Source organism: Oncorhynchus nerka, unplaced genomic scaffold, assembly GCF_034236695.1.
Source record: "Oncorhynchus nerka isolate Pitt River unplaced genomic scaffold, Oner_Uvic_2.0 unplaced_scaffold_1252, whole genome shotgun sequence".
Taxonomy (NCBI): Eukaryota; Metazoa; Chordata; class Actinopteri; order Salmoniformes; family Salmonidae; genus Oncorhynchus; species Oncorhynchus nerka.
In genome coordinates this window covers 137,501-149,951 of record NW_027040087.1, presented here as the reverse complement: position 1 = coordinate 149,951, position 12,451 = coordinate 137,501, and the positions used below count along the sequence as shown (strand labels likewise).

The following is a 12,451-nucleotide window of genomic DNA, read 5'->3' as shown; positions in this document are numbered from 1 at the left end:
TGGACTGAGGTGAGATAACCCTCAGCAGCCAGGTGATAATGGACTGAGGTGAGATAACCCTCAGCAGCCAAGGTGATAATGGACTGAGGTGAGATAACCCTCAGCAGCCAGGTGATAATGGACTGAGGTGAGATAACCCTCAGCAGCCAAGGTGATAATGGACTGAGGTGAGATAACCCTCAGCAGCCAATGTGATAATGGACTGAGGTGAGATAACCCTCAGCAGCCAAGGTGATAATGGACTGAGGTGAAATAACCCTCAGCAGCCAAGGTGATAATGAACTGAGGTGAGATAACCCTCAGCAGCCACGTGATAATGGACTGAGGTGAGATAACCTCAGCAGCCAAGGTGATAATGGACTGACTGAGGTGAGATAACCCTCAGCAGCCAAGGTGATAATGGACTGAGGTGAGATAACCCTCAGCAGCCAAGGTGATAATGGACTGAGGTGAGATAACCCTCAGCAGCCAAGGTGATAATGGACTGAGGTGAGATAACCCTCAGCAGCCAGGTGATAATGGACTGAGGTGAGATAACCCTCAGCAGCCAAGGTGATAATGGACTGAGGTGAATAACCCTCAGCAGCCAGGTGATAATGGACTGAGGTGAGATAACCCTCAGCAGCCAAGGTGATAATGGACTGAGGTGAGATAACCCTCAGCAGCCAAGGTGATAATGGACTGAGGTGAGATAACCCTCAGCAGCCAAGGTGATAATGGACTGAGGTGCGATAACCCTCAGCAGCCAAGGTGATAATGGACTGAGGTGAGATAACCCTCAGCAGCCAGGTGATAATGGACTGAGGTGAGATAACCCTCAGCAGCCAAGGTGATAATGGACTGAGGTGAGATAACCCTCAGCAGCCAAGGTGATAATGGACTGAGGTGAGATAACCCTCAGCAGCCAAGGTGATAATGGACTGAGGTGCGATAACCCTCAGCAGCCAAGGTGATAATGGACTGAGGTGAGATAACCCTCAGCAGCCAGGTGATAATGGACTGAGGTGAGATAACCCTCAGCAGCCAAGGTGATAATGGACTGAGGTGAGATAACCCTCAGCAGCCAAGGTGATAATGGACTGAGGTGAGATAACCCTCAGCAGCCAATAATGGACTGATAATAACCCTCAGAGCTGATAATGGACTGGTGAGATAACCTGAGGTGAGGACTAAGATAACCCTCAAGTGAGGACTGAGATAACAGCCAAGGTGATAATGGACTGAGGTGAGATAACCCTCAGCAGCCAAGGTGATAATGGACTGAGGTGAGATGCAGCCAATGTGATAATGGACTGAGGTGAGATAACCCTCAGCAGCCAAGGTGATAATGGACTGGATAACCCTGAGCCAAAAATAACCCCTCAGCAGCCAGGTGATAATGGACTGAGGTGAGATAACCCTCAGCAGCCAAGGTGATAATGGACTGAGGTGAGATAACCCTCAGCAGCCAAGGTGATAATGGACTGAGGTGAGATAACCCTCAGCAGCCAAGGTGATAATGGATTGAGGTGAGATAACCCTCAGCAGCCAAGGAGATCATGGACTGAGGTGAGATAACCCTCAGCAGCCAAGGTGATAATGGACTGAGGTGAGATAACCTCAGCAGCCAAGGTGATAATGGACTGAGGTGAGATAACCCTCAGCAGCCAAGGTGATAATGGACTGAGGTGAGATAACCCTCAGCAGCCAGGTGATAATGGACTGAGGTGAGATAACCCTCAGCAGCCAGGTGATAATGGACTGAGGTGAGATAACCCTCAGCAGCCAAGGTGATAATGGACTGAGGTGAGATAACCCCCAGCAGCCAAGGTGATAATGGACTGAGGTGAGATAACCGTCAAGCAGCCAAGGTGATAATGGACTGAGGTGAGATAACCCTCAGCAGCCAATGTGATAATGGACTGAGGTGCGATAACCCTCAGCAGCCAAGGTGATAATGGACTGAGCTAAAATAACCCTCAGCAGCCAGGTGATAATGGACTGAGGTGAGATAACCCTCAGCAGCCAAGGTGATAATGGACTGAGGTGAGATAACCCTCAGCAACCAAGGTGATAATGGACTGAGGTGAGATAACCCTCAGCAGCCAAGGTGATGATGGACTGAGGTGAGATAACCCTCAGCAGCCAAGGTGATAATGGATTGAGGTGAGATAACCCTCAGCAGCCAAGGAGATCATGGACTGAGGTGAGATAACCCTCAGCAGCCAAGGTGATAATGGACTGAGGTGAGATAAACCTCAGCAGCCAAGGTGATAATGGCTGGGGTCATTTTTGCTTGTTTTTTTCTGTTTTCCAAATACCATTTAAAAGTGTTTTAATTGTGTAGAAATGCAGTAAATGAGATTCAACCCCCCCCCCCCCATCCAGATTAGGTTGTAAACAAGCTTCTCCTTTAATGCTGTGTGTTCACAATGTTCTAGTATTGACTCTATGTTGCTGTAATGGCAGAATATGCTCACTGGGTGGCAGAACTGGGGAGGTTGAATTTCACAGCAGCGTATTGGACATCTTGGTCCTGTTTCTGTGGTTGAGGCAGCTGGACGGTGGAGTACAGAGGCACTTCCTGGTTTTTGGAGTGAGAGAAGTGGACACTGGCGTAGTGAACATCATCCTGGTTGTCTGTGGACTCTGTCTGTGCTGCAGTAGAGGTCATGGCCAAGTTTGAGACATTGTCATACACTGGACTAGAGTCTCCCTGATGGAAAGAAAGAACAGACAACATGAGGAGTGGAAATGTTCCACAAAGAATACACAGTCATCACAGTCTCCTTCTGATTCCAACAGACTCACCTGTCCATCATCTGATGTGTCTCTTGTGTTGGGGGTGGGTGCGGAGTTCTTCTTCCTGTTTTGTACATGAATGAATGTATGCAGATATCAATCAATCAATTAATAAATTAAGTTACTTTTATTTATTTGTATTTAACCTTTATTTAACTAGGCAAGTCAGTTAAGAACAAATTCAAATTTACAATGACTAAAGTGAAATTATATAAAAATATATGCAATCTCACTCACCTGAACCACATGAGTCCAGAGAGACAGAGGATGAGAACCAGAACAACAACAATGATTCCTACAGCTGCAGTCTATGCACTTCCGGGTTGGAGCGAGCGGTCGCATCTGCACTCGGTCCGCAGGTAGTATTACATTTCATTACATTTCATTATAGTACAACGGTTTGATTTGTCTAATCTTATCAATTTCTTCTTAGCTAGCTACACAGCCGTCTTTGTTTCATAGATAATTGCGTAATTATCGTATTTCGTCGTCCTAACGCAGTCTACACTGCCCTGCAGCTAGCCAGCTAGCTAACGTCCACCGTTAGCTAGTCCACCGTCTACCGATTAGCAGCACAACTATTACACTCAACTGAACGACTTGATTAGTGTAGTGTTAGCTAGCTACATAGTTGTCTTTGCTGTCTTCGTACCCAAGATAATTGTGTAGTTTAGAGTGTGTAGTTTTATGTCGTCCTTAACATAGGAGACTCTGCTAGCTAGCCAACAGCTAGCCAACGTCTACCGAACAGAACTTCTGCACTCAACAATCCGGTCGCATTTCGCTTCGCTCCACAGGTAGTATCACATTTTTCATTTCATTTCATTACAGTACAACGGCTTGATTTGTTTGATCGTAGCTAGCTACATAGCTAGCTACACAGCCGTCTTTGTATCAAAGATAATTGTGTAGTCTAGAGCGACTTCCTAGGTTAGTTAGCCAGCTATTGTCGTTCTTTTAACGCAGCGTAACGTAATCAACACTGCTAGCTAGCCAGCTGGCCCCGAATAGCAGCACAGTAGAAACTATTACACTTAACGGAACGACTTGATTAGTGTAGTGTCAACAACGCAGCCAATGCCAACTAGCCTACTTAGTCAACAACGCAGCCTCTGCCAGCTAGCCTACTTCAGCAGTACTGTATCATTTTAATCATTTTAGTCAATAAGATTCTTGCTACGTAAGCTTAACTCTCTGAACACTCGTGACGTGTAGTCCACTTGTCATTCAATCTCCTTTGCATTAGCGTAGCCTCTTGTGTAGCCTGTCAACTATGTGTCTGTCTATCCCTGTTCTCTCCTCTCTGCACAGACCATACAAACGCTCCACACCGCGTGGCCGCGGCCACCTAATCTGGTGGTCCCAGCGCGCGCACGACCCACGTGGAGTTCAGGTCTCCGGTAGCCTCTGGAACTGCCCGATCTGCGGCCAACAAGGCAGAGTTCATCTCCGCCTATGTCTCCCTCCAGTCCCTCGACTTCTTGGCACTGACGGAAACATGGATCACCACAGACAACACTGCTACTCCTACTGCTCTCTCTTCGTCTGCCCACGTGTTCTGCGCACACCCCGAGAGCTTCTGGTCAGCGGGGTGGTGGCACCGGGATCCTCATCTCCCAAGTGGTCATTCTCTCTTTCTCCCCTTACCCATCTGTCTATCGCCTCCTTTGAATTCCATGCTGTCACAGTTACCAGCCCTTTCAAGCTTAACATCCTTATCATTTATCGCCCTCCAGGTTCCCTCGGAGAGTTCATCAATGAGCTTGATGCCTTGATAAGCTCCTTTCCTGAGGACGGCTCACCTCTCACAGTTCTGGGCGACTTTAACCTCCCCCGCCTACCTTTGACTCATTCCTCTCTGCCTCCTTCTTTCCACTCCTCTCCTCTTTTGACCTCACCCTCTCACCTTCCCCCCTACTCACAAGGCAGGAAATACGCTCGACCTCATCTTTACTAGATGCTGTTCTTCCACTAACCTCGTTGCAACTCCCCTCCAAGTCTCCGACCACTACCTTGTATCCTTTTCCCTCTCGCTCTCATCCAACACTTCCCCACACTGCCCCTACTCGGATGGTATCGCGCCGTCCCAACCTTCGCTCTCTCTCCCCCGCTACTCTCTCCTCTTCCATCCTATCATCTCTTCCCTCTGCTCAAACCTTCTCAACCTATCTCCTGATTCTGCCTCCTCAACCCTCCTCTCCCTCCCTTTCTGCATCCTTTGACTCTCTATGTCCCTATCCTCCAGGCCGGCTCGGTCTTCCCCTCCCGCTCCGTGGCTCGACGACTCATTGCGAGCTCACAGAACAGAACTCCGGGCAGCCGAGCGGAAATGGAGAAAACTTCCTCTCCCTGCGGACCTGACATCCTTTCACTCCCTCCTCTCTACATTTTCCTCTTCTCTCTCTGCTGCTAAAGCCACTTTCTACCACTCTAAATTCCAAGCATCTGCCTCTAACCCTAGGAAGCTCTTTGCAACCTTCTCCTCCCTCCTGAATCCTCCTCCCCCTCCCCCTCCTCCCTCTCTGCAGATGACTTCGTCAACCATTTTGAAAAGAAGGTCGACGACATCCGATCCTCGTTTGCTAAGTCAAACGACACCGCTGGTTCTGCTCACACTGCCCTACCCTGTGCTCTGACCTCTTTCTCCCCTCTCTCTCCAGATGAAATCTCGCGTCTTGTGACGGCCGGCCGCCCTACAACCTGCCCGCTTGACCCTATCCCCTCCTCTCTTCTCCAGACCATTTCCGGAGACCTCCTCCCCTACCTCACCTCGCTCATCAACTCATCCCTGACCGCTGGCTACGTCCCTTCCGTCTTCAAGAGAGCGAGAGTTGCACCCCTTCTGAAAAAACCTACACTCGATCCCTCCGATGTCAACAACTACAGACCAGTATCCCTTCTTTCTTTTCTCTCCAAAACTCTTGAACGTGCCGTCCTTGGCCAGCTCTCCCGCTATCTCTCTCAGAATGACCTTCTTGATCCAAATCAGTCAGGTTTCAAGACTAGTCATTCAACTGAGACTGCTCTTCTCTGTATCACGGAGCGCTCCGCACTGCTAAAGCTAACTCTCTCTCCTCTGCTCTCATCCTTCTAGACCTATCGGCTGCCTTCGATACTGTGAACCATCAGATCCTCCTCTCCACCCTCTCCGAGTTGGGCATCTCCGGCGCGGCCCACGCTTGATTCGTCCTACCTGACAGGTCGCTCCTACCAGGTGGCGTGGCGAGAATCCGTCTCCACACCACGTGCTCTCACCACTGGTGTCCCCAGGGCTCTGTTCTAGGCCCTCTCCTATTCTCGCTATACACCAAGTCACTTGGCTCTGTCATAACCTCACATGGTCTCTCCTATCATTGCTATGCAGACGACACACAATTAATCTTCTCCTTTCCCCCTTCTGATGACCAGGTGGCGAATCGCATCTCTGCATGTCTGGCAGACATATCCGTGTGGATGACGGATCACCACCTCAAGCTGAACCTCGGCAAGACGGAACTGCTCTTCCTCCCGGGGAAGGACTGCCCGTTCCATGATCTCGCCATCACGGTTGACAACTCCATTGTGTCCTCCTCCCAGAGCGCTAAGAACCTTGGCGTGATCCTGGACAACACCCTGTCGTTCTCAACTAACATCAAGGCGGTGGCCCGTTCCTGTAGGTTCATGCTCTACAACATCCGCAGAGTACGACCCTGCCTCACACAGGAAGCGGCGCAGGTCCTAATCCAGGCACTTGTCATCTCCCGTCTGGATTACTGCAACTCGCTGTTGGCTGGGCTCCTGCCTGTGCCATTAAACCCCTACAACTCATCCAGAACGCCGCAGCCCGTCTGGTGTTCAACCTTCCCAAGTTCTCTCACGTCACCCCGCTCCTCCGCTCCCTCCACTGGCTTCCAGTTGAAGCTCGCATCCGCTACAAGACCATGGTGCTTGCCTACGGAGCTGTGAGGGGAACGGCACCTCAGTACCTCCAGGCTCTGATCAGGCCCTACACCCAAACAAGGGCACTGCGTTCATCCACCTCTGGCCTGCTCGCCTCCCTACCACTGAGGAAGTACAGTTCCCGCTCAGCCCAGTCAAAACTGTTCGCTGCTCTGGCCCCCCAATGGTGGAACAAACTCCCTCACGACGCCAGGACAGCGGAGTCAATCACCACCTTCCGGAGACACCTGAAACCCCACCTCTTTAAGGAATACCTAGGATAGGATAAAGTAATCCCTCTCACCCCCCCTCCCCCTGAAAAGATTTAGATGCACTACTGTTCCACTGGAGGTCACAAGGTGAATGCACCAATTTGTAAGTCGCTCTGGATAAGAGCGTCTGCTAAATGACTTAAATGTAAATGTAAATGCAGTCACAACTGATATTTGTTTCCCTATAATATAATATGGATGATATGAGGACATGTCATGTTCTTATAATCTGAAATCGAACACATTATAGAATATCACCACAATACGTGTTAATACTTTGGGATCTTATAATACTTGTGACATCATAAGCCAAAACATAATTATAAACCAAAGTGTAATCAGTCAAAACACAATGATTAAGATCAGCTTGAAACCTGTCAATTTGTATTGAAGTATTGAAGATGTAACTTTACCTGCTACAATGATCATCAGAGATGTAGAGCTCATAGATCCTCTTCCATTCTGGGCCTCACAGTAATATTCTCCTCTGTCCTCAGAGATGATGTTAGTGATGCTGTAACTCTGTCCTGATGCTTTTGGTGAGGTTACGTTCTTCTTGTACCAGGTGTATTTGTCCACAGGTGGGTTGGCATCACTGCTGCAGGTCAGAGTCACTGAACTGCCCTCCACTATTCCACCAGAGGGACTGACTGACACTGAGGTGTTCTTTGGTCCGTCTGGTGGACAATATGTAACAACAGTGTTTTAAATAGTGTTTTACTTGTTATTGAAATATGAATTTAAATGTGATCATCTGATTAAAAGATGAGGTGAACTTACACTGAACGTCCACAGACACAGAAGAAGAGTTGAGACGTCCATATTTATTCTCAGCCTCACAGTAATATTCTCCTCTGTCCTCAGAGCTGATGTTAGTGATGCTGTAACTCTGTCCTGATGCTTTTGGTGAGGTTACGTTCTTCTTGTACCAGGTGTATTTGTCCACAGGTGGGTTGGCATCACTGCTGCAGGTCAGAGTCACTGAACTGCCCTCCACTATTTCACCAGAGGGACTGACTGACACTGAGGTGTTCCATGGACCATCTGGTGTAAAATACATTGTATTTATTTATAGCAACATTTGTGTTTAGTTGAAATAATTTATAAATTATTATAAATTATTAATTCAGAGCAAAAGAAAATGTGAAACAGAATCACAAAAAATAATGATGACATTGTGGTAATGCACATTCAGGGAAATGGATGAGTCACGATCGCGTGGAGAGACGGACCAAGGCGCAGCATGATTGGAGTTCTACATCTTTATTTTTAGTGAAACTTCAAATAAACCAAGAAACTAACAACGACCGTGCAGTACTGAGGTGCAACATGAACTCACTCAAAAACAATATCCCACAAAGCAGGTGGGAGAAAGGGCTTCCTAAATATGATCCCCAATTAGAGGCAACGATGACCAGCTGCCTCTAATTGGGAACCATACAAACCAGCCACATAGAAAATAAATGACTAGAACACCCCCCTAGTCACGCTCTGACCTAAACACCATAGAGAACCCTCTGTTCTCTATGGTCAGGGAGTGACAGGATGTTACACACTAAAATATGTATTGATAGATATATTATTGTGTAAAATAATCTATTCTAAATTCAAGTATCAACATTGTCAGTATATCAAACTTACATGTGACAGTGAGAGTCTCTTCAGCAGAGGGGAGATCCTCATGTCCTTCTACAGAACAGGAGTATCTGCCTGTATCCTCACTGCTGACTGAGAATAGGATATAGACAGGAGAGTAGGTGTTGCTGTTTGGTATAGGCTGTCTATTCTTATACCAACTGTAGGCTGTGATGGGGTTCAGTGTACATTTGGTTCTACATCTCAGTGTGACTCTCTCCCCCTCTGACACAGATGTAGGATCCATCTCCAACACAACATCTAGAGTAAAAGGAACCACATCATTATTCTCCTCCTATATATGTCCTATTATGTGAAATATTATATGTTTTTTCCCTGTTACATAACACTGCAGTGTCTGCATGACTGCCCTTAAATAAGGTCATTACGGTCATTCATTTGATATATTTAGACAGGACAGTCAACTCTGTAATAATTTCCACTGTTTTCTAGGAAGTCCTGGGTTCCTTAGAATCAATAAAACAGATTAAAACACAACATTCTCATTCGCATACATACAAAACAACACTCACATTACAGCTATCTAGATATGTGTCATAGATGTGAGATGAGTGACAGATTACCTGTGACAGTCAGGGAGACAGGTGAGCCAGAAAACTTTCCTCCAGATGTTATGAATCTGAACCTGAACCCAGCAGAGTCACTCAATCTCAGGTCTGTGATTCTCAGGGTACAGTCACTCTTCTTATCCCCAAGGTACTCTATATGACCCTCATACCCTGGCACTGAGCTCAGATCTTCAGCATCCTTATCAGACCATTTAGTAAACCAGAAAGCATGTTTGATCTCATGATAACTGGGATACGTGTAAGAGCAGGATATGTCCACTGTTGACCCCTTCAAGACACAGATACTCTGATGGGTGTAAGTCACACTCCAACACTTCTTGCCTGAAATACAAGACAATATAACACCTTTATAAAATTCTTAATTACAATATCTACTGTATTCACTTATGCTGTTACGTTCCCCAGCAAGAAAACCTAATATGTAACCAAAACAAAAGTGGGAATTAATAAGAGTCACTGACAAAGACAAAAATGAGACCAGTGGGCTCTGAAAGACACTCATGGGGGAGTCCATTGAAAATGGACTATCAACAACAACTGGAACAAAAAGACATGAGCGCCCACAACATTTACCCAAGAAGAGGCAAACAAAATAAAACCCCACAGTTGTAACACATTCTGACTAACGAGTGACACCAATCAGGGCACCTCACCTCCAAGTATCAATGAAAAAAACAAAACAACAATGTTTAAATCATATGATGTGAAAGTAACCAGGAAGTGACTATCAGCTTTGTAGTTTTTAAACTTTAGTAGTTATTTTTCATGGGTCTTCAGTGCTCAAAAAACTAGTGCAAAGCTGTACAAGCGAAAAACGTAATGAAAGGTATTTGGTAGAAGTAAATTCATCCATTGACTGCATTGTCATGAATTTGATGATATATCTTGAAGCCCATTCAACACTGCGTGGCAAAGCATACGGAACTAAAGCAGAAGTGGACGTCACATTCACAGCAAATTCAATAATGATCGTCTGACAACCTGAAACAAATGTTGTATGTAGAAGACCGCACTTACACACTGCAGGAGAGAGGAGATCCTCATGGCATTTTACAGCACAGGAGTAACTGTCTGCATCACTAAAGGAGTCTGAGTCCAGGCTGGAAGTGTCCTCCTTTACTTTGTGTCCGTTCTTGTACCAGATGTAGGTGGGGTTGTCAGTCAGAGTACAGGTGGTGATACAGGTCAGTGTCCTCTTCCCTGCCTCTGTGGCAGGAGTCACCTTCACCTGCAGGTCTGAATACAGAGTAAATGACAATAACATCATTAAACCAATAGTGTATTATGGATGAAAACATGTATAATTAAACATCTAATAGAAATGTATGTATAAACATGATCCAGTGTTACCTGTGACAGTCAGAGTTGTTCCAGGGAAGCTGTATCCCCATCTTGATGTCTGTGTGTTGAATATGAACTTGTACTCAGCAGAGTCCTCCTCTTTCAGATCTGTGATTCTCAGGGTGGAGTGACCTCTCTCCTTCTCTCCAACATACTCCACACGACCTGCATATCCTGGGTCTGTGGTTAGGTCCTCAGGGATCAACTCATCCCTCCACCTAGATCTCTGTTTAGGACTAAACCATAGTGATGATGTGATGTTATAAAGACTGAAATAAGTACAGGAAATGTTCACTGATGACCCCTTCAAGGCACAGATTGTCCTCTTGGTGTAAGTCACTCTGTTGCAGTCCTGACCCTGGACACCTAAAACATAATGGAGTCACATAAGTACATTATACAGTATTTTCAGTTATTTTCATAAAAGACCCATCAAATTATACAGTGAGACCAAAAGGACGTAGTACAAATATTCTGTATACTTGCTGTATTAGATTCCATATTAGATTCACACTCACACACTGCAGGAGAGAGGAGATCCTCATGGCCTTTTACAGCACAGGAGTAACTGTCTTCATAGTTACTGGAGACTGGGTCTTTGTACTGGGGGGAGTTGCTCTCATCTAGATGTTGTCCGTTCTTGTACCAGATGTAGGTGGGGTTGTCAGTCAGAGTACAGGTGGTGATACAGGTCAGTGTCTTATCCTGATGTCCACCAGTCACCTTCACCTGAAGACCTGGAGAAAAAACAATATCACTGTAAATCCCTTTATCACTGACTTATCACTCTAATACAAAGATGGAAGAAATCCTATGTTATACAGACATAAACACAAACCAAGACATTTATCCTGAACTAAATGGAATTCAACAGTTTAACTATATTGAATGTTACTGTACCTGTGACAGACAGAGTGACTCCAGGACTTCCAGAATATTTCCCTCCTTCCTGATCTGTTAGTAATCTGAACCTGTATGTAGCTGAGTCTCTCTCTCTCAGGTCTGTGATTCTCAGGGTGCAGTCTTTCTTCTTATCCCCATGATACTCCAGACGACCTGCATACTCTGGGTCCTGACCTAGATCTTCAAGTTCTATACCAGCCTCCATTTTAGTGAACCAGAAGGTTGTTGTGACTGTACCTCTGGGATATGTATAAGAGCAGAACAGATCCACTGATGACCCCTTCAAGGTACAGATACTCTGAGTGGTGTATGTAACACTCCAGCCATCCTGACCCAGTACCACTGAAACACAGTTAGACATCACAATGGTATCAGAATTAGAACAAGGTATTTTGGCTCACACTTTGTTTAGGGTTTGTCCACACTTTGTTGCCATATTAGAAACCACAGCTAATCATCACTCAGTGAGGTGTGAAACACAACTATTTAAAGTGAAGTGGAGATGCCTAACAGAACACAAGCAAATGTAATACAAATGTCTGTAGATTGACAAACATATAAGTTATGAATGAGACCATACCTGCTACAGACCAGAGAAAGACCACCAACACACTTCCTGTTGTTCTCAAGGACATTGTTGCATCTCCCACCCTGCAGTCTTAGAAACATAAACAACAACTCACTCTATAGCTGGTGAATAACTCCACCTGATACATTGAAGTAGAAACTGTAAATGGGGTACAGGGTCTCATTACTGAAAATGAACCAGGCTCATATTGTGTTGTGTTGTATTGTGCTATATGGTTGTGTTGTGTTGCATGTCTGTCTATGTCTGTTTACTTAAACTGACATGATGCAAAAAATAAATTCCTAATATATACAGTAGTCATCATCATCATTGTAAACAATAACAACAACAATCACTTTTTGAACAGATCTGTAGAACTGTAAACACATATTTCTACATTGATTGTTCTGGAGCTGTGAGGCTAAACAGCCAGTGACTAAAGA

General features: G+C 45.7%; 1 protein-coding gene across 2 annotated transcripts; it reads right to left on the bottom strand.

The window, feature by feature from the left end:
• Positions 1 to 2,190: 2,190 nt before the first annotated feature.
• Positions 2,191 to 12,422, bottom strand: LOC115119564 (B-cell receptor CD22-like). Of its 2 annotated transcripts, XM_065015847.1 has the most exons (12): positions 12,021 to 12,422; positions 11,438 to 11,782; positions 11,056 to 11,274; positions 10,547 to 10,903; positions 10,214 to 10,432; positions 9,191 to 9,517; positions 8,613 to 8,867; positions 7,752 to 8,015; positions 7,366 to 7,648; positions 3,019 to 3,090; positions 2,791 to 2,845; positions 2,191 to 2,695 (listed from the first exon to the last, which is right to left on the bottom strand). In XM_065015847.1, exons 1-12 carry the CDS (start codon positions 12,073 to 12,075, stop codon positions 2,456 to 2,458), a joined length of 2,691 nt encoding a protein of 896 aa, XP_064871919.1. In that variant the 5' UTR covers positions 12,076 to 12,422; the 3' UTR covers positions 2,191 to 2,455. The 2 variants fall into 2 exon arrangements, with proteins under 2 accessions (XP_064871919.1, XP_064871918.1); XM_065015846.1 differs by lacking the exon at positions 3,019 to 3,090 and having other exon boundaries at positions 2,558 to 2,695; positions 7,385 to 7,648; positions 12,021 to 12,421.
• Between the last annotated feature and the right edge of the window lie 29 nt (positions 12,423 to 12,451).

Bases quoted from the DNA above. Each gene is read 5' to 3' on its own strand.
- LOC115119564 (XM_065015847.1), bottom strand. From the start codon at position 12,075: ATGTCCTTGAGAACAACAGGAAGTGTGTTGGTGGTCTTTCTCTGGTCT. The intron at 11,275-11,437 runs GTACAGTAACAT...TTTTTTCTCCAG, and splicing joins AGTCACTCTGTCTGTCACAG to GTCTTCAGGTGAAGGTGACT. The intron at 7,649-7,751 runs GTAAGTTCACCT...ATTGTCCACCAG, and splicing joins TGTGTCTGTGGACGTTCAGT to ACGGACCAAAGAACACCTCA.